Source organism: Sus scrofa, chromosome 10 (assembly GCF_054392235.1).
Source record: "Sus scrofa isolate SSC_HxYL_T2T_F1_AM1 chromosome 10, Sscrofa_HxYL_maternal_Yorkshire_Landrace_v2.0, whole genome shotgun sequence".
Lineage (NCBI taxonomy): Eukaryota > Metazoa > Chordata > Mammalia > Artiodactyla > Suidae > Sus > Sus scrofa.
The window spans coordinates 74,878,222-74,900,114 of record NC_139392.1 but is presented as its reverse complement, the minus strand read 5'-3'; the positions used below and the strand labels follow the sequence as shown (position 1 = coordinate 74,900,114).

The 21,893-nt window shown below is 44.9% G+C and overlaps 1 protein-coding gene across 33 annotated transcripts in view; it reads right to left on the bottom strand.

The window, feature by feature from the left end:
- Positions 1 to 21,893, bottom strand: part of BEND7 (BEN domain containing 7) — an 86,792-nt gene that overhangs the window by 44,774 nt on the left and 20,125 nt on the right. For all 33 annotated transcript variants that reach the window (XR_014817955.1, XR_014817959.1, XR_014817964.1 and 30 more), the window contains 3 exons: positions 13,347 to 13,649; positions 10,585 to 10,707; positions 6,093 to 6,358 (listed from right to left, as the gene is read on the bottom strand). Coding sequence is in view for 20 of the 33 variants with exons in the window: in XM_084980245.1 (XP_084836371.1) it covers positions 6,093 to 6,358; positions 10,585 to 10,707; positions 13,347 to 13,649 (692 nt within the window). In the remaining 13 variants the exon portion in view is untranslated. The remainder of the gene's footprint in view (positions 1 to 6,092; positions 6,359 to 10,584; positions 10,708 to 13,346; positions 13,650 to 21,893) is intronic.

Here is a 21,893-nt window from a genome sequence, read left to right as displayed (position 1 = left end):
AATGCATTTTAAATTATTTATTTTAAGAATGACATAAACATTAACAAAATTATCTTAAGTTGATGGGTGTCCATAGCTTTATCTTCTGATAACTTTTGTGTAACTAAGGTTACTGAAAAATATTCATAGTGACTACAACAAATAGAAAAACATTTTCTATGTTTTAAAAAGCATTTTAATATATTTTTAAGAACTGATCTCAGTGTTTCACCAAGGCCAAAGAACAAGCCAAACAACAGGCAACAATCAGGAAACAAACCTAAGCCATGTATATCTGCCCTGAAAAACACCGATCAATAAATCCAACTATGTACAAAAAAAGAGTAACTGAAAAAAATTCACAACCATTTTGTCTGAGTACTAGTAGCGTACTGGGTCTCGACTAGTAGACTAGTAGACCCAAAGACTAGTAGAGTATCTGGAACTCCTAAAGAAAGGATTAAATTTTGTATTGAAACCTAAACTTTGGTTTAGGGCTTCTGCCTTTGCTTCTGGGTAATTCAGGTTTCAACTGTATTTAATGGGCCAATTTATTTTTTATTTATTTATCTTTGTCTTTTTCGGACTGCACCCTCAGCATATGGAGGTTCCCAGGCTAGGGGCTGAATCAGAGCTGTAGCTGCTGGCCTACGCCACAGCCACAGCCATGCCAGATCCGAGCCTAGTCTGTGAGCTACACTGCAGCTCAGGGCAACACCAGAGCCTCAACCCACTGAGCAAGGCCAGGGATTGAACCTGCATCCTCATGGATACTAGTCAGATTCATTTCCACTGCGCCACGACAGGAACTCTCTTACTGTGCTAATTTAAATGGGTCCAGTACGTTGCTCTGGCTCTGGTGTAGGCCTGTGGCTTCAGCTCTGATTAGACCCCTAGCCTGGGAACCTCCATATGCCTTGGATGCGGCCCTAGAAAAAGACTAACTAAATAAATAAATGGGTCCAGTAATCCTGCTCCCAAAGAGAAATACTTCCGGCCACTCTTTAAAGACATTATTAGCTCATGTACATTTGTTCTTGTATATGTAATACAACTTTACACAACAAATATTTATATTCGTCCCTGTAAGGTACTTAGGACTGCTGAGGTTTAAAAAAGGACCGGTATTGGGAAGGAGTGGGATGAATGGGGAGTTTGGGGTTAGTAGATGCAAACTATTACATTTAGAATGGATCAGCAATTGAGGTCCTACTGTACAGCCAGGGAACTAGATCCGGTCTCTTGGGACAGACCGTGATAGAAGACAATATGAGAAGAAAATGTGTGTATATATATGGATGATTGGGTCACTATGGTATAGAAATTGATAAAACATTCTAAATCAACTACACTTGAATAAAAAAATTAAAATAAATAAAAGGTTTCCATCCCCCCGACCCCCGAAAAATAAAAATAAAAAAGGACCAGTATTTACCCAGTGCTTAAAATGTACCAGTGCTATTCTAAGCGCTTTTCATAGCGGGGTTCACTGACTCCTGGGTGGGCCCACACTCTGAGGTCAGCACTCCCATCACCCCCATTTGACAGAGAGAAACCGTGGGACGTGAGCGTGAGTGCACTTGCCTGGGGTCACACAGCTAAGCGTCTAGCCCAGGCACCCCACCCTCCGAGGCTGCACCCTTAGTCATGCAGGTCTCCCCCAGAAACTGGATCCAGGTAAAGAGCCAGCCACGTCTAACCTTTCAGTTCTCCTTTGTGTGACAATGACCTTATGAACAGTTCCTGAACGGTGGTCATGTCAAGAGCTGGGCTCAAGCTGGCGCCCGTGCCTGTCATTCCGTGGAGAAGGGCACACTCAGCCCTGGCGTGAGAGCCGGCTCCACCCGGCCGGCTGTGTGGACGTGAGCAGGCTACCGAAGCCCTTGAGGCCACTGTCTCCACATCTATACATGGAGGACAATGGTAATACCTCCCAGAGTAAGGGTGAAAGTTAAAAATTATTTGGCAAAGGATACTACTACTGCTATTACTGCTAGTACTACAAATACTACCACTACTATCATTATTATTTTTATTTAGTCTCTGCTCTTAAGAAATCAGGGAGAAAGAAGGAGAAATCACCTAGATAATTACAAACCAGTATAGAAAGTTCTATAAAGGACTGTTGAAATTATATTGGTGGTTGCAGGGGGTGCAGAGAGAGTAACAGGGAACAAATAAGAAAACGGGATTTAACTGAGGAGAGGGTTCTAACTGAAGCCAAGTCCCAGACCCAAAGTTTTGGAAGGTTATTTTGTATTTTGTGCTTCATGCGAATGCAGACGTTTTGACGTTTTACTGAGTACCTTTCATGTGCCGGGCACCGCGGCAGGACCTTCCCGTGTACTCGAGGTCACAGTGTTGACAACACTCTGGGTGCTGCCACTGCGGTGGACGTGGGTCAGGGCTCACTGTTTGGCTGCACGGAGTGGGCATGGCCATTGTGGTCAGAAGATGGGGGTCCACCTGCAGTGACCTACACCCCTTCTGTTCAAGCTTGTGCGCAGTTATGCAACTTGGTATTTGGGTGACTCTAAAAGTCAGAGCATAATAAAAAGGATAGCACATCATGAACTTTAAAAAAATGGCACTAATTTTTTTTTACACTGAAAAAGCAATAAAGTGCAGGCTTTATGTGTCCTTTTTTCGTTGCTTCCAGCTCTCATCTTTCTCCTGTGCTCCAGAGGTCTAAGGGACCTCTTGAGGACGCTCAACTCACTTTTACTTCCCATCCAGAACTGAAGGCCTGCTTCTGCTCTAGCAGTCTCTGTCTCCGTTCAGGAAGCCTGTACCGTCTAGTGACCAACCTAGTTTCCCAAGGTAGAAACGTGGGGCTTATTTTCTCCTGAGTCACCGAGTCCTCTGTGTGGGCACCTCCCGGATGCCTCTCATCTCTCGGTCCCCTCCAGCGCACTGCTCGTGGACAGACCCTCCAACCTCTTGCCTGGCTGCCTGGAATTATCTTCCTCCTGGTCTCTCTGCCTCTGGTATCTTCTCTACATCCATTAATCATCCATGATGCCGTCCTGCATTCCATCCTAAGAACGGGTATGATTGCTCCTCTATGTAAAACTTGCAATGGCTCCCTAGTGCCCACAAGATAAAAAGGCCAAGGGCCTTGGCGTGACATACTCGGGCTGTCGCTAACCGGCTCCATCCCGCTTTTATATCATCATCTGCTATCAGTATGGCCTGATATCACAGCTGTTCTAGCAACAGGGGACCACATGCCCAAGCCTACAACTTTGCCCTTCATCTTCCCCACACTGGGTAGCTTTTAGAGCCCATCTTCAGATACACAATCCCCACCTATTTATATCTAATCCAGTTATATTACATTTTTCCAATCTGCTTTATAGAGTCATCCCTACAGGATTATTACATGTTCTGTTTTCTCCTCTGGGCTTCCACCAAAGTTTAAAAGGCTCACGGCTAAGAAATAAGACAAGACTAGAAGGGCACCTAAATTTAGAAGCCTTAGCACTGATGGTCCCATCACCTAAGGGTACCAGTTCCCCGACCTTGGAACTGCACAGGCCAGCCTCATGAATGCCAGCAAGACTATCCGTGCACAAAATTTCTAACAATGGGAGTCACTGGTGGTTCTCTAAGAGCAGTTTGTTTCTGTTGAATAGATGACTCGAATGGCCTATCGGCTGGATAATGTAAAGATACTATCTACATATGTTTCTGCTTTTCTTTAGAAGCATGTTGTTTTTCAGTGATAACACCTGAGTGTTCATGGACAATTCTGAATGCGTTTCATTAAATTTAATAGCTCTCGTTAGCAAAAATCATCATGAAGAACAAGCAAGTTATTTCTGGGGTATATAAAGTATAATGCTGATATTGGTAAAGATAAGAAAAATTCTATTTCACTAATGTAGATAAGGCCTTTATCAGATCTTTCTTAATTTATCTCTGAAGTATGTTTAGAGCTTAAAAATTTTAAAAAGGAAGAAGTTCAGTTATTCCCATTAGATCAACCCATTCGGGAGCTGATTTTCACAACTCAAGTGATCGCTTCTGATATCTTAATGTCTATCAGAAAAGAAGGCCTAAAAAATTCAAAAAAAATGAAAGTATTATGAAAACTGCTTTAGAATGAATGTACCTTGTGTGGTGGAATAATTTACCTCTGCCTCCAAATGCGTGATGGATGTGGGTTTTGAAACCAGGGCCTAAGCTGCAATAACAATAGGCTGTGAGCAAAGGAGCTGCCTGGTCCAGGGTGGAATGTTATCATTGTTAACGGCTTTTTAAAACTAAGTTTTTTTTTTTTTTTTTTTCTTTTTACAGCTGCACCTGCAGCATACGGAAGTTCCCAGGCTAGGGGTCAAATTGGAGCTGCAGCTGTCAGCCACAGCTACGGCAACACCGGATCCTTAACCCACTGAGCGAGGCCAGGGATTGAACCTGCATCCTCACTGATACTATGTTGGGTTTTTAACCCCCTGTGCCACAATGGGAACTCCCTTTAAAACTAAGTTTTTAGTCTAAAAGAACTTCTTAACAATTGTGCATGTGTTCATAAATAAAAACAAACAAAAGGAGTTCCCACTGTGGCTCAGTGAATTAAGAAGACAACTAGTATCCATGAGGATGAGGGTTTGATCCCTGGCTTTGCTCAGGGTGTTAAGGATTTGGCATTGCTGTGAGTTGCAGCGTAGGCTGCAGATGCTGCTCAGATCTGGTGTTGCCATGGCTGTGGTGTAGGCCAGCAACTGCAGCTCCGATTCAACCCCTAGCCTGAGAACTTTCATATGCTGCAGGCGCTGCCTTAAAAAGAAAAAAAACAAAAAACCCCCCCAAAACAAAAACTCCTTCACACAGTGACTGGATAAAAGTTCGAATGATTTCCTAGTCTGACAGCGTCACAAGATGATTATTTTTGTTGCTCCCCTCTATTAAAGGCCCATGCTAGCAAAACATCTTTCTGCAACTTGAAAGGGAACACTTTTTAAAATAGTAATTTATTTCTTATTTAAAGTTTAAGAGGTAGGCCCAAACTCCCATCCTATACAGGCCTGTGGGAGTACTCAGCGGGATTTTCACCCTGTGCTGTCTGGTAATAATAGATCACTCATTCCTGTTTATTTTAGGAACTCTCCCAACAAGTTGGGGTTCACAGCATCCATGTACTTAGATCCAGATGTTTTAAGTAGGGTACACCATTGCAAATATAGCACAAAACTGAAGAAGGTAGTTTATGGCTCCATGACAATAAAATGTAAGTCAGATGGATGTCTCAGATGTCATCCACCACCTTGGGCTGTGATGACCTCCTAGCTATGGTATTAAAGTAGAAAAACCTTTGCAGAGTTAACCTATCATTACACAGAAGAAATGGCATGGCACTGCAGCCTAATTAACAGTGTCACTTGCACATATAAAACAGAATTAGCACTGCTGCTCCTTTTTTTATTATTATTAGTTTGTGTTTCTAGAAAGGTGTGACCTTATCTGTAGGGTTCTGTTCATTTATGCCCATACACAAAGAATTTAATTATGTTCTTTTAGCTCTCGACACTGAGGAAATTGAAAACGGCCACTTCAAAATTAAAAATGTTAAGGAAATTAGTGAGCAGAATATTTACCACTCTTCTTTCAGAGAAAAAAAAGAGTGGAAACACGTTTAAGTAAATAAAGCCTAAGATTTTCAGAGGAGGAGTTCCCGTCGTGGCACAGTGGTTAACGAATCCAACTAGGAATCATGAGGTTGCGGGTTTGGTCCCTGGCCTTGCTCAGTGGGTTAAGGATCCGGCGTTGCCGTGAGCTGTGGTGTTGATTACAGACACGACTCGGATCCTGCGTGGCTGTGGCTCTGGTGTAGGCCACCGGCTACAGCTCTGATTAGACCCCTAGCCTGGGTACCTCCATATGCCTCGGGAGCTGCCCTTAGAAAAGGCAAAAAGACCAAAAAAAAAAAAAAAGATTTTCAGAGGAGAAAATTCTGGGCCATGAAATTGTTTTCCTTTCCTCTTGCCTCTTGTATTCTGCAAGTTGCTCTGGTTTTCTTGGGCAGAACTAGTTAAGGGCAAAGTGTATTCTTACTGTACAATTCCTGCAAGTTACGCGACGTTAGCATCAGCAGCCAGAAAACATCAACTTACATCGGAGGCCGGTGACTCCAGCACGATGCCGAACCCGAGGATGTGGTTCTCCCCCGGGGAGGTGTGCTCGGCCGCGGGGAGCCCTGGATTCTCTGGGGCCCCCGCCGTCTTCTTCTCTGCCTCTAACATGCTGGGCTTCTGTTTCACAGTGATAGGTTCCACAGGCTTTGGGGGCACTTTTTTCTTTTTATTTCTCTTGCGTGAGACAGCAGTTCGCTGGGAGCAGATAAGGGAAATGGGGGGTTGTTGTCTGTTTTGCGTTCCAACTGTGAACAACAAACAAAAACATGGTACAGGCACGTGTGTCTAACTGCGCAGAACACCCCACCTGTCTCTCTGTGACCCATGGACTGAGGCTGAGAGGGGTGCATGCAGGGACAGGGCACGCTGAGCTAAAGCTCACGCTCCGCCTGAAGGTGACTGAGTGCAGCCTTAGTGCTGTAGAGAAAACGCTGCTCCAAACGCGGGTGGGTCATCACGCTGGGTTCAATGGAAGGGAAGGATTATGAGCTATGAGAAAACACTGAAGCATGATCTTAGGCATCACATGGCTTTTCTTTTTTTTTTTCTTTTTACAGCCGCACCTGTGGCATGTGGAAGTTCCCAGGCTAGGGGTCGAATGAGAGCTGCAGCTGCCAGCCTATGCCACAGCCACAGCCACAGCCACACCAGATCCTTAACACACTGATTGAGGCCAGGGATTGAACCCACATCCTCATGGATACCAGTCAGATTCTTAACCTGCTGAGCCACAATGGGAAAACTCCTCACAGGAGGTTTTTATACAACTGAGAACTCTGGACCTTAAACAGAGGGGTAGATGTCCATGCTTCCTGGCAAGCCAATCCCAGCAACATTCCAGTCGTCATTTGAGGTTGAAATGATTAGGATCCAGCAACCTACAGGTACCAAAGTTGACAAAGATGGAACAAGATCATCTGGGCCAGGCGGATCAAAAGGATCATTCAGGAATGACTAAGAGCATGTGCCTGTGAGCACGCGGATCAAGCCTGCCATCAATTCCAGGTTCTCTTAATCCTGCCTCACAACCCACTATGGTCCCACATAGCTACCTCCACACACTATACCAATGGATTCTGACCAGGCTGCTCTGGTTTGATGCAGCTAAAAACAGGAAGAACATAATTCTGTACAGGGAAAGCCAATCACTAAGATCTAGAAAGAGTCTGAAATCCAAAGCCAACAAAGATCAAGAGCAGAGTGCTGCGGCCCAATGGGTTAAGAAGCCGATTACAGGAATTCCGTTGTGGTTCAGTGGAAACAAATCCGACTAGCATCCATGAGGACGCAGGTTCGATCCCTGGTCTCTCTCAGTGGGTTAAGGATCCAGCATTGCCAGGAGCTGTGGTCAAGGTCGCAGATGAGGCTTGGATCTGGTGTTGCTGTGGCTGTGACGTAGGCCAGCGGCTACAGCTCCAATTCGACCCTTAGCCTGGGAACCTCCATATGCCTCAGGTGTGGCCCTAAAAAGCCAAAAATAAGAAAAAAGAAAAAGAAAAAAAAGGGAACTAAGTGCTAATATGGAATAAGTACTTAAGGAAACCAAGGGTGGCATTTACTGTTTTCATAGGTGCCCTTCGGGAAGTATTGTTTGTTAACCATTTCAAAATACTCTGATGGAAAGTTTAATAAGAAAATAGGCATCGTTACTTAAATCCTCTTGTGCTGACAGGGCTTACTACATATGATCAAAGGATCTAGTTGCTCTTTACAGAAATACACTTCTACATATAAGCCAAATGAGAAACTGAAGATGTTTAAATGCACATAATACGGATCATTTCCTATCAGGTTGCAAATAAAAGCATATTCACACACTGAACTTGATATGTGCATCTCCAGACTGGATAGAGATGTATAAATAAGTATTAGAAACAAACTACTTGCACTACAAATGAGCACTGGAAAGTTTCTAACCACCTGCATCGTAAGTGGTCAGGCTCACCAGTTCTTGACCTCGGCTATTAGAATCACCCTGGAGCTTGAAAAAGAAAAAAAAGAAACAGAAAGAAACAGGCCAGTGCCTCCACCTCACCCCAGACTAATTTGAATTGGAATTTCCAGGGGTGATGCCTGGGCATCAAGATTTTTTAAAAGCTCCTCAGGTGATTCTAACACTCGAGTCAGACTGAAACTTCATTCTCTCTGAATTCTCACCTGAGGCTACATCGCCACTGCAAAAAGAAGAAAAAAAAAAAATTATCAGTGGTCTCAGACTCAAGTCTCACTTTTCAAAATGAAAAGCAAAAATGTTTTTAAAGAACATGCAGGCTGCCTGAGTTTTCTCCTCCTGCTGCAAGTCTGGACAGAGCCACAGTCTTTTGCATCCAGGTCTTATCGCTTGATCTTATTCCCTGCCTTCTTCCCTAAAGTAAAGGTGAAACTTTCTAAATAGAATTTAAATCTACATTTTACAGGCAATAAACCTTAAGTAAATCTACCCATTCAATATACAAATTTCTTAAGTTGAAGAAAATTAAAGGAAAGTAATTTATTCGGTTGATCCTTTCAGCTCTCCTACAGCTTCGGTGTCGTTTACTGCCCTAATCTGCAAAGGTTCAGAAAAGAAAACAGGGGGACATAGTGGCATTTACTTAATAGATTCTAAAAAGGCTTCAGTCAAGGATTTAAATGGTTGCAATTTGTAGTTTGCCATTTCAGTTGTAAGGAGCTTAGGTAACAAAATAAATCATTACCGTTTCATATGCATAGTTTCTTAAGTGCTAACAAATTCTTCCTCTGAGGGAAGAATCTGTACAGAATGCAGTAACCTTTCGTTCTGAGCTCCTTATTTAGGAGAGGTTAACCTTTGCCAGGTTAATAAGAACACAGATTATCCTGGTGGTACAAGGTGAGTTAAATGCTTACTGGCTGGACCAAAATGTGTGGTTTTTTTTCCTCCCCTTGGATAAGACCAAATCCAGCACACAGAATGAGATGCTGCTCTTCGGAAAGCCTTTCGCCCATTTTACTTTCATGTGATCTTGGGTGACTGATAGGTTTATGTGTTAAACTTTTTACGTCGGACCACATCACCGAATATCAAAATTTTACTAGAGTTCACTAAACCGCACCAAGTACGATTTCTGAACGCTGACCGTTCTGAAAACCTCTATAGAGAAAGAGAGGACGCAGTCAAGTGTGACTGTGCCACTTGCCTGCTCAAGGAGGAGTTTTTCCCTAACGAGGGGGAAGGCTCAATAAAATGACATATTAATTTCTGTACCTGTGACAAGAAAGTTCTTTCTGCCCCTCAGTTGTGGAGACTGGCGAACACAGCCACTGTAACAGAGACCCAGACGTCCAGACCCCTATGCCGCGCTCCAGCTCTCGACAACAACACTGACGAAACAGCCGAGGCTTGGATCCTACTTTACTGAGTTCATTTCCATTTACCCTCTCCTCCTATTTCCAAAACAACTCTGTGAGTTAGATATTAATACTCCAGGTACAGATGACACGTCTGAGGTTCAGCAAAGTCACACGAGCTAAGACAGGAGAAGCGGGGACTCTGACCCCAAGCTGCAAGCTCACGGCTCTTCTGCTCTTCAACTTGCCTAACAGGAGTGAGGCAAAAGTGGCACATAAATAAAAAAGACGAAATAGGAGGTGTCTCTGAGCTTCTCTGCCCTGAATATTAGGGAGAAAAGCCACGAGCGGAGCCTGAGGGCCCACAATTCTTATCAGCTGACGCTCTAGAATATTCACCAGTGGAGCCTATGCTTCCTAAGGGAGTGTCCCAAAGTGTGTGGCTCCCCGACTGTCACACAGAGCCTTGAGGGGGGGACTTGGGTTGTGGAGATGCACACAAACCCCAAACTGAGCTCCTCAGGAGGGAGCAGGTGTCCTTCTCACCCCCATTCCTGATGTGAACCCCCTTGTTGATCCTTATTAAGAAGATGAGCTGACAGCCTCTGCCCACCTTCGGGTATAAAGGTTTCAAAGTTTAATTAGCTGACATCTGTAAAGTACTGCGTGTCAGGGGTGAAGTACCCGGGACGCATGGACGGAAGTACTGAGTAGTATCCACAATAAAACATTTTGTTAGACTTGCTGGGGGGAATGGGTTGTAGAAAAAGCGCAGGACACAGATACACGAGAAGGCGCAGCAAGACAGCAAGGTGGGAAGCGGAAAGTAACCAGGGCACATTGTGGGGCAGAGGAAATGAATCCAGCTAGTAGCCATGAGGATGTGGGTTCCATCCCTGACCTCGGTCAGGGATCTGGCGGTGCCGTGAGCTGTGGTGTAGGTCGCAGACTGTGGCTCAGATCCCACGTGGCTGTGGCTGTGGTGTAGGCTGGCAGCTGCAGCTCCGATTCGACCCCTAGCCTGGGAACTTCCATATGCCACAGGTACAGCCTTAAAAAGCAACAAAACAATGCAAACAAAAAACACAAGAAACATCCTGACTGAAGGTGTCACGGATGCAGGAAAACCCAGAGGGCTCCCCCGCAGGCCTGCTGTTCCTACCTGCCTGCGCCTGCATCAGCTTCCGCATGGTCCTGAGCTCTTGGAGGATGGCCTGCAGCGTTGACTGGCAGCTACAAGTGCAGCAGTTGGAGCCAACTGACGAGTTCACCACTGGAAGTTCTCCTGAGCATGAAAGAAAAGAATGACAGATGCCAAGCAATAGCAAAAGCACAAAAAGGAAAGAAAGAAAAAAAGAAAAAAAAAAAAAAAAAAAAACCACAAAGGGGGAAGGTACCCTGACAGGATTCTGAAGCATGTGCAGTTATTATGAAACCTGGCCTGAGGAAAACGTACCCAGGAATTTTCACAACCTGAATTCGAGGGGGCGGGGGGTCTGACTTTACCTAATCATCCAGGCTTCTCTCCTGTCAGTGAGGTGTGTGCTGCATCGCCAGGGATGGGGCTGGGTGAACATGTACCCACAATTCGTGGTCCCGGCAGGCCTCCCCGCTCCCCCCACCCCCGAAACCCCCGGTCACAGCAGTTCATCTCAGATCACAATGCATAAAAATGCACTCGAGACACACTCATGCTACTGCACAGAAAACGAGCTCTGAGAACCGCCTTGCCAAAAACAGAAGCCACCAAAAACCCGGCTAGCTGTGTATGCCCTGAGAGTTCTAAGAGTTAAATGTGTCTAACTATAAAAAAAAAAAATAGTTTTAGCATTAATCACAGTATTTCAAAAATTAAGAACTGTCAACACATTAAACTTGCAGGATACTCTCTGGGTGCAGTGTGTTTGGGTGGGCCAGAGCGGGGGCAGCAGGCAGCGTCCGGAATGATACTTGTGAACTTGATGGGTCAGAGGGTGCTGGTGTGTGGGATTTTTCTCCAGCTTAATAAAGGAGATCATTCTACATCTTTTTTTTCCATTTGATTTCTGCAGTTTTACTCTAGTCTCTTCTTCACTGTTTAAATTGAATATAGCTTTTCCTTCATAAAGCTATTCTATTCTCTTTCCCTTATGTGTAAACAAATAGCTTCCTATTATCCCTGGATGAAAATGGGACATTTGGAAAATCCTTCTTTCGGTGCAGTTCCTCTAGCCTCAGTATCCAACTCTGTTACTTTCAAGTGGTCCAGGGTAAGAGACTGCGAGCACTGTCATAGGTGGGAGACGTTAGTTCTAAGGTTTTGGTCCAGTTATATCTTTTACTATCCATCAAATGTGATGGAATAAATGCAACCTGCATAATTTGTGGGTATTATTGAAATATTCACCAGAGCCAAATCATGAAGTCCTCAAAGATAATGTCTGGAGTAGCACAATTACTTACATTCAAAGTTATGGCAACCTGAGATGTCACAAGTTTAAAACTGCAAATAATTCCAATGATATACCAAGGTTGTCATAGTTATACCTAACTTATTGCAATTGAAAAGTAGGTAAGCAATCCACAAAAAAGATCTATTTTATATTTTAAACAAATACGGGGGAATTTAGGTCTGCAACTTTTATCCTTAATGATATTTTCCAAAGTATGCCCAGCATCCTCGTTGTGTACTGGAAACAGAACATGGGTCACCCAACCCTTACTGATATGGAGCTTTCTAACTTCATACCTACCTGAGGGTATCTTTATTTCTCTAGTCATCTCTTCTGTGGCAGAAGAGTTAGGAGGGCCTTATAGAATATTCCTAGTCCCTATCCTAAGTCTATCTTTATCATTTTTAAAGGGCAAAACCAACCCTTTTCAGCTTGTTATAAATCATTTTCTAATTTTAAAGGAACTGCCTTTTTATTTTTATGGAGGAGTCTTTAAAGAGCCATCTCCTTCTAACCTGGAAGCATGCCAGCCTGTGAATCTGATACTGGCTTATGTAATATTAAGAGAAGACACCCATATGTCTCTTGGGGTCCGGCCCTGTCTCATCTGCAATGGCTCAGGATGGCTTTTCATACCTCTGAATTGCTTACTGCAAACTGTGTTTAAAAAAATAAAATCACAACAGTTCTCTTTTTCTTGAAGGATGGGGAAAAAAAATCCATAACTTTTCAAGGAGACTGAAAATGCATTCTTCCTTTCTTCTTGGACTCTTTGTGAAAACTACAGATCTGCACATCTGCACATAATTTATAGAACAAGTAACATCCAATGTCACTGGAGGGAAAAAGAACGTGAACAGAGACATCAAGTTTTTCCTTACTCTTTGAAAAAAAAATTTTTTTTGCCACTTGATTCTTTTTTCTGAATGATTAGGAATTTAAATGAAGGACCTTTTACTTTAAGGGAATAATTTTCAACCCGAGTGAAGCAAGTTATAAACTGTGCTTCATCTGGTTCAGTGTCTTGAATGTGAGGTTAAAGTGACGCTGTCACTTGGGGCTGGGTCATCGCTCCTCCTGACGCCTCCCCGTAATGAAGAAAGCGCAGGGCTAAGCAAGGGGATGGATTAATAACACATCACGTGACCAGGCAGCCCCTTTTCGAGACAAAGGGGAGTCCTTATGCCATGACGTTCAGTCTTTTGTGACAATAATACCAGTATTACCAGCAAATGATGGCCTTAACTTCTCAGAGGGCTAAAATCTCTACCAAGAAACCGTCCCTTCTAACGGAGATGCTCTGGTTCTTCCTGCTTCTCCATTCTGGCTTTTTCAGACCCTTCTTTCCTGTCTTTCAAAGTATCTCAGCTAAGGCAGGTGATTCAGGGAGGGTTTCGTACTCTGAACTCAGGGAACATGCTGAATATTTAGACAGAAAACACACTGGGACAACCGCCCCGAGAGCCTTCTGAGGGTCTGCTGCCGGCCATACCGTTGGCGCTCCCGGCGGTGGTGTGGGGCTGACTCTGGAAGGTTCTGGAGCGGGTGCCATACTGGCCCGAGAACTGCCCGCTTTGGGGTGGTAACTCATTCCACGCGCCCCGGGACGTCGGGTGGAGGTTCTGCGGGGTCTCTGCGGAGTTCAGGCGCTGAGGCCAGATTGAATCCAAGTCCTGGGGTTCTTCTTTTAACTTCTCCCCCTCCTTGCCCACACGCTGATATATCCTGCCAGCACTGTCGTTCAGTAATCTTCTCATTCCTGTAATTTGTTTTTTAATTTCCATGCTTTCATCTCCTAATGGAAACAGGGCCAGAGATATCACTGTAAATTAGCAAAGAAAAAATAATCCACTACCAAAAAAAACCCAAAAAAACCAAAAAAACAAAAAAAACCAACCCCCCCCCCCAGCAATCCACCCCTTCTTCCTCCTTTGGAAATGGGGAAAAATTAGTGATTCCAGATGCAAGCTGCTCTTTTAAGATTTTCCTTCCCTCAGAGGATTATTATTATTTTTTGAAGCAAGGTATCTGTATTGCACTGAGGGTATGGAATAACTATTACTTAAAGAGGACTCTAAAACTGTACAGATACAAAATATTTTCTATAAATAATAACAGAGGATGCTGAGATCTATTAGGAGCTATTTCAAAATACTGTCTTCTTAAATTGTCATCAGCCAATATCTTTAAAAAATTAAGTAGATTTTTTTTCCCTCTCATCTGGGTATTAAAATAAAAGCCTCATGATAGCGTATATATTCATACAGTCACTCTACTAAATGCTTGAAATTTTAGCTATGAGAAAAGGAAAAGGCCCATGGTACATTATCTATTCAGAAAAAAAACACAGTTCTAGCAAATAAATCTGGCACATTTAATACAAGGATGTTTTAATGCACCTAGCATCATATTAGCCAGATTTCTCTGTAGCATCCATAACTGTACAATGAATGTAGGTATTCTGCGTGGTCTAATTAGACATTTATCTAATTAATGTGTGAATGCATTACTGAATGTAAGGGAACTTTTGTACACTGTTTTGAAATAAGTATCTTGCAGTTTTTAAATGATAGTAAAAGATTGTCTTTAATATTTACCACAAGCCAATGCAGAAGTAACACAGATTTCTAGGTTTACAGTACTGCTCTATGTGGGCATATGCCTGAGAAGAGAAATATTTTCGTTTGTGACAAAACTCTTTTCACTTCAAACACCTGTGAACATGAAAATATAGAAACAGTAAATCATGTTCCAGGTTTCTGTGAGAATGAATGACCAAGCACAATTGAAGTAATGCAGAGCCAGCAAAATTTACAACTTTCTCTAGATGTCTGGGGAACAGGGTGTGTCTGGAAGAGGCCCCAGAGGAATTCTGAAAGATAAATCTACCAGCCATTGCTGCTGGTCTTAGCGTCAGCATCCAAACGTATCCTTTCCCTGCTAGGTTAACAGCACAGTTTGGGCAAGAAGCAGCTTCCTCCCTGCAGGGTTTTTATCCTTGATCTTCTAGATCAGGGGAGTCGCACGTGCATCCCAGGCTGCAGCACACTGATCGGAGTTGGCACTGCCGGGGGCGGCCGCTCCCCTCCCTCCCAGCTCCCTGGCGAGAGCTGCACCAGCCAAGCCAGGCAGAGGCGGGCACACTGCCTGGCTCTTGGGTCAGTGCCAGCTTATTCTCCACATGAACCCTGACACATCAGAGCAAAAGGGACACTCTCTTTTCAAAGGTCCCAGCTCTGCTCCAGAGATTGAATTCTATGATGAAGTGCTCTCTTTAGGGAGGGGAAAAAAAAAAAAAAAAAAAAAAAAAAGTCATGCGAATCCTGGAACTCTCTAAGGGCAAATCTGCTTTGTCATGACTATAGTTTTACGGCCCTAGAACTTGGAGCTCTGAAAATTATGAGACTGAAACTACAATGTGAATTCTGCACGTGTTGTATTTTCAGGGTAGACCAGGACCCTAGGTGGAGGAAAGAAGGTGCAGGCATGAAGGGAGACTCTGGCCGTGGGCCGCCCTAGCAGCCTTCAGAAACACTTCCAAAACCAAAACCAAAACCAAAACCAAGCGACAACAACAAATAGGACCGCGGACCCAGGAGGAAGCAGCAAAGGGCAGGAATGGCCACAGAAAGCCCATAGGTGTGGGGAAGGTTGAAAATGGGCCAGCTGGGGGAGCTTCTCAGAGGAGACAGGCTGGGTGTGCCCAGAGGACAATGGTACGCGTATGAAGAGTCTCTGGGGAATTGAACTGTCCTTCTTTTAGCCCTGACCCGTGTGGCCTGGGAGTAGAGGTCCTGGACCCAGATCATACATGCAGGCAATGAGGGGCTCTGTAGAGAGAGGGGAAGGTTTCCACGTGCATTTGGGACAGATGGAGCGGAGAGTCAGGGATGAGACTTAACTAAAAGTGGGGACGACAGAAAAAGCTGAGTGGGCCGCAATCCCCTGGGCTGGAGGGGGCTTGAGTGGCAGGCAAGCAGGAGAGCGGCAGAAGCTCAGACCCCAGAAGCTGGTGTGGGTCAGGGGACGGGCCAGGCTGGTGCTCCCCAGACCTGGGCTCGCTTCCCAACTGTTCTGACTTGTTACTTGAGACCAGACAAGCCACCTGCTATTCTAAACTTTAGCTTCCTGAAACGTAAAATGAATTCTGAACCAGACCTTTCTTGGCATAACCCCAAGGTGACACAGAGCAGTGTAGGATGCAGGTTATTCCATTACCAAGACGTCCACAGGGCATCTAAATGCCTCTAAAAGTCACATGTGTCCTTCTCAGAAAGAGTGGGCTTATTCTGACTGTCATAGAGGAGCCCAAGTTCTCTGAATTAAAAAAAAAAAAAAAATCGGAATTCTCGCTATGGTGCAACAGGATCGGCAATGTCTCTGCAGGTCAGGATGCAGGTTTGATCCCTGGCCCGGCACAGTGGGTTAAAGGATCTGGCGTTCCCACAGCTGCGGCATAGGTCACAACTGTGGCTCAGATCTGATCCCTGGCCGGGGAACTACATATGCGGCGGGACAGCCAAAAAAGAAGAAGAAAAAGTTGAGAAGTATTAAGAGAATGAGTTTGAAGTGCGAGTTGACGTCTCTGTCTTTCCAGTTCTAATCAGTCAATGTCTTCTCCATTTAAATGCCAGGAGAAGAAACCCTCTCTAAAGAAGCACAGTTCCACAAGGAAACCTGTGCACTCTCCCGATTCCTTTCAAAACTTAACGATGCCTTTACTTACATTCAACTCCAAGGGGCTGGATCTTTTGAGAAAAAAACAAATCTTACTAACATGGATCCATGCTGTGTGGCTGCCTTATAGTTAAAACAGCCTTTACTGAAATTGTTTTGAGCATTTACTAACTATACTTCATAGACAGGATCTATGAAAGACTGAAAGCTGGATTCCATCCTTTGCTAAACGGTAAGACTCTACTAGATCACTTGCCTTTACATAAAGAATTTCCATAATACAGGCAGAGTCTTAAGACACAGAAGTCACCATACAGGGTCTCCTTGAACTTGACCAGCAGAGAAAGTTAACATCACACCATACATGATTCTTCACGGTTTGGGTTAATAAAAGAAAAAAAGATGGTCATGCCCAAATACACAGTGAGATGATGAACATAACTTGGTCATGTCCATTTCGACATGCTGTCTTTTCACAAAGACCCACAGAGAACAGTCACCATATCTTTGCCCTAAAAATGAACTAGTGTTGACAGACAGCAGGCATTCCAGACACCTTTCTTAAGTAAATGAAAGAAGTGTCATGTTAAAACCAGAATGAAGTCCAGTAGAACTGGTATAAACAAACAATATATCAATGGGACGGAGTGGAAAGACACAAGAAATATATTATTCAATAAACATTTATCAAGCATCTCCCAGGCCCCAGAGAATCAAAGATCATCTCGTAAAAATGAAAGGTACCCCTCTCCCCAAATCTCTCAGCATCTTTTACCAAATCCCTTTATAGAGGTTGGTTGTTCTGAAATATGGTCCTGATTTTCCCCATCCTGTTAACCCTACACCGCTTTTAACCCTGTCTCCAGAATCCAGCTCCAAGTCTGCTCCTCTCTGAGGACGCTGCCTCGCTGCAGCCCCCTGGGGCCAGGGAGGACGGCTCCCTAGACATCACTCTTCTGGCCCCAGGCAGAAGCTCACTGTGCCACTTGCTGTACCACCCACCACCTCTCAGGCTGCTTCCTAAGAGTGGTCTGTGTCCTGGGAGTTTAAGGCTTATAAAGAGAAGTGGCAGGTGAAGAGGTTGAAACATAGAGTGAGGTCATCCCACTAAGAGCCTTGAGTGTCAGATTAAGGAAGAATAACTCTGCCCTGGAAATACAGGGTTATTACTCTGGGTAATTTAAAATTCATGATCTCAAGAGACTTCCTGCTGTGATGTATCGAGTTAAGGATCCGGCCTTGTTTCTGTGGCGGTTCAGGTTGCTGCTGAGGCGTGAGTTTGATCCTGGGCCTGGTGCACTGGGTTAAGGAACTGGGATTGCCACAGCTGTGGTGTAGGTTGCAGCTGTGGCTCAGATTCAATCCCTGGCATTTCCAATAGGCCATGGATGCAGATGACGATAAAATAAAATTCATGATCTCTCTTAACATAAAGATGGTAAATAATTAGATCTGTCCTGTAGAAAAACAAATCTGGAAAAGCCCTGGTGAAAGCGGTGTGGGGAGAGGAAACCAGCTAGAGGCTACATGCGTGATGGAGGCGTCACGTGTACCAGGACGGCGGGAATGGGACCAAGATGGAGAGAGAAGTTTCACCAGTTAGACTTGGTGATTCACTGGATGCAGGGATGGAGCTTGGGATGTGAAGGAGAATCAAAGGCAACTTCAAGGTTTCTCGCTGGGGACTAAATGGATGCTAATACCAGTCAGAGAATTAGAAGGTTGCAGGGAAGTGGGGATACATGAGGCTAGTTTATTTTTTATTAAAGTCGATTTACAGTGTTGTGCCAATTTCTGCTGTATAGCGAAGTGACCCAGTCATTCATACAGATACATTCTTTTTCTTATATTATCTTCCATTATGGTCTATGCAAAGAGACTGGATCTAGTTCCCTGTCTGTACAGGAGGACCTCCCCGCCTATCCATTCTACATGTAATAGTTTGCATCTACTAACCCCAAACTCCCCCCGCCCCTTGGCAACACAAGTCTGTTCTCCATGTCTGTGAGTCTCTCTGTGTTCTGTAGATAGGTTCGTCTGCGCCACATTTTAGATTCCACGTATAAGTGATATCATATGTTCTCTGTCTTTCTCTTTCTGATTTACTTCACTTAGTATGAGAATCTCTACTTGCATCCATGTTGCTGTGAATGGCATTATTTCGTTCTTTTTTATGGCTGAGTAATAGTCCATTGTATAAATGTGCCACATCTTCTTAATCCATTCCTCTGACAGAGGACATTTAGGTTGCTGCCACGTCTTGTCTTGGCTATTGCAAATAATGCTGCAATGAACATCAGGGTGCATGTATCTTTTTGAATTATAGTTTTGTCTGGATAGATGCCAAGGAGTGGGATTGCTGGATCATATGGTAGTTCTATTTTTAGTTTTCTGCGGAAACTCCATACTGTTTTCCATAGTGGTTGTACCAATTTATATTTCCACCAAGGGTGTAGGAGGGTTCCCTTCTCCCCACACCCTCTCTAGCATGTGTTATTTATAGACTTAATGACAGCTATTCTGACCCGTGTGAGGTGGTACCTCCTCGTAGTTTTGATTTGCATTTCTCTAATAATTAAGTGATGTTGAACATCTTTCATGAGACTAGCTTTTTTTTCCTTTTTTGGGGGGGAAGCCTCACCCACAGCATATGGAAGTTCCCAGGCTAGGGGTCTAATTGGAGCTACAGCTGCCAGCCCATGCCACAGCCACAGGAACACCACATCCGAGACTCATCTGCAACCTCCACTGCGGCACCAGATCCTTAACCCACTGAGCAGGGCCAGGGATTGAACCCAAGTCCTCATGGATACTAGTCAGGTCCTTCACCCCCTGAGCCACAACTGGAACTCCTCATGAGGCTAGTTTTGACAAAGAAAATTTAGAAATTCAGCAGGCACCAGGGAAAACGGGGAACATGAAGCTGACGATGCAGCGGTATTCCCCACTACTCCCGGGCAGTAGTAGCTGCTGTTACCACCCATGGGAACTGGCCTCTGGACTGAGGCAGCCCTGCGGTTCACTGACGATAGGGAGATACCAGGTTTCCTATTGACCTGACGTGTCGGGAGCTCAGAACCCTCATCTCAACCGTAAAGGAGCTCCAACTTCACTTGTTTCCAGGCTGGGAAAGTGAGTCCACCTGCTCCTCCTGGACTCCCTGGCCCATGGCAGCAGCAGTCACCGTGGTCACAACGGCGTCACTCCACCTCCTCATGCTCCCTGACCCTCCATCATTCCACCCCCAGGTGCCACTTGCTCACTCACCTCGACAGAAGGACTGACAGGGCACCGAGGGACAGTCCTCCACTAGCCGGTACGGGTAGGCTGTTATTAAAGTATCATGGCCAGTTTCATACCCTTTCGAGAGGATGTTGAGAAACTCAAGAAAATCATGCAAAAGTCAACAAAAAAGACGAAAGGACAAGGAAAGGTTAAAGAAGTTGGGTGGCTCTGCAGAGAAGATAAGTGGCTATTGATAGAATTGATATAGTCATCTTCAAATGTACTACAGGTTATTTCGAACACTGTTTTTTATCAGCTAGGAAAAGGTGGACTTAAATTCTCAGCTTCCAGGCAGGAGGGGGAGCAGCATGTGGCCTGACCCTACCAGGCCCTGAGAAAACTAGAAGGAGAGAAGCGTCTGAGAAGGTGTGCAGAAGTGACAGTAAACACGCTTTTCTGTCTGGGATAGGGAAAACGTTCTGGAAATGGTGGAGATGGCGGAACATCTCTGTGAATATACTTTTCATTTTTTTCCTTCTTCTCTTTTTTTAAGGGCTGCAGGTGCAGCAAACGGAAGTTCCCAGGCTAGGGGTCAAATCAGAGCTACAGCTGCTGGCCTACACCACAGCTACAGCAATGCAGGATCCGAGCCTCGTCTGCAACCTATGCTGGAGCTCTCAGCAACACCAGATCCTTAACCCCCAGAGCAAGGCCAGGGATTGAACCAGCATGCTCATGGATACTAGTCCGTTTTGTTACCCCTGAGCCACAGCAGGAACTCCTGAATATAACTATTAAAAAAATCTTTTAAAATTTCTTGCATTTTCAGGAAATGACATGATAAACAGAAAAAAGTTGAGTTTATTAATGAGAATCACAAAGACGACCAGGATTTGTCCTGAATGGTGCAACTCTCTCCTTTTGGATGCTAGAAGTTGGCAGAGCCCTGTTGCAGGAAAGGCTGAACTAGGACCTGTCAAATGACGGCAGTAAGAGAGGGAACAGGAAGGAGGAGGCAGGGGCCATCTGGCCAGGGCCGCAGCCCCTCCAGCACAGCGCTCCGCGAGCGAGCCCACAGGCCCAGGGTCTGGAGCAGACTTTGCTCGGAGAGGCCTGGGGGCCGGCACCGTCCTTCCAAACCCATATTGACTTGCAGATGCTATCAAGGTCCCAATTAGCCGTCCCCAAAGACAACAGCCATGTTGACAGGGGACAGTGCAAGGCTGAGAGTCTAACAGACCCTTCTAACAAGAATGCTCTGAAAAGCATTAGCTTCTAGAAGGGAGCCATGGTTGCCAGCTGAGCCCTTTGCTCCGACGCAGTCCGAAGTGGGAACCTGCCCCCCCTCAAAATTAAGAGGAACCAAGAGAATGTGCCAGAACCTGCATTCCTGAAACAGTCCTTGGAGTCCATTCAAGAACACAACAGAGTCTAAATGCCACTGAGAAGGAAGGAGGTGAAGACGTGGCTGCAGAATCATTTAACCGGGTGAACCAAATGCTTTGATTAGGAGAAGGTCACCCGCACGTGTGTGGCCTCGTGTTGGAGGACCCTGTTCAACTGAAGTTTACGGGTGGAAAATAATTAAGCGGCCCAAGGATACATGGTGTTTTCACTGAAAGGACAACTAGGCTTCTTTCCAATCTATTTAGATAGTATCAGGCTCATTCATCCATTCAATAAATATTTATTGTTCCACTACTAAATATGAGATTCTGTGGGGCCAAAGAAAGGAAAAGAAATGAAAGATAGAGTTGCTCTCCTCCTGGAGTTTGCAGCCCAACACGGGACGCGAATGCACGCACAGCCATTCTAAGGACACGGGTCTCTCTCCTGGAGCGTGGGCAGGCTCAAGCCGCCTGGGCCCCCTGCAGCCAGGGCGGGAGGCTGGGCTCTTCTCAGCCAATGCTGAGGAAGTGAAGCCAGGGTGGTCCCAAGACAGAACGCCATGGATCCTGGCTGGAAAATGGGCTTCCAAGCAGAAAGGGCAAAAGGGGCTTGAGACGAGTAAGAAGGGCCAAGGGAGCAGAGAACTACCAGGAAATGAACAAGATGGGCTGTCATGCTGCTTCTCAAATGCACCCCTTAAAGAAATGCCTACAGATAGAGAATAAACAGCTATGAGATGTTGGGGGGG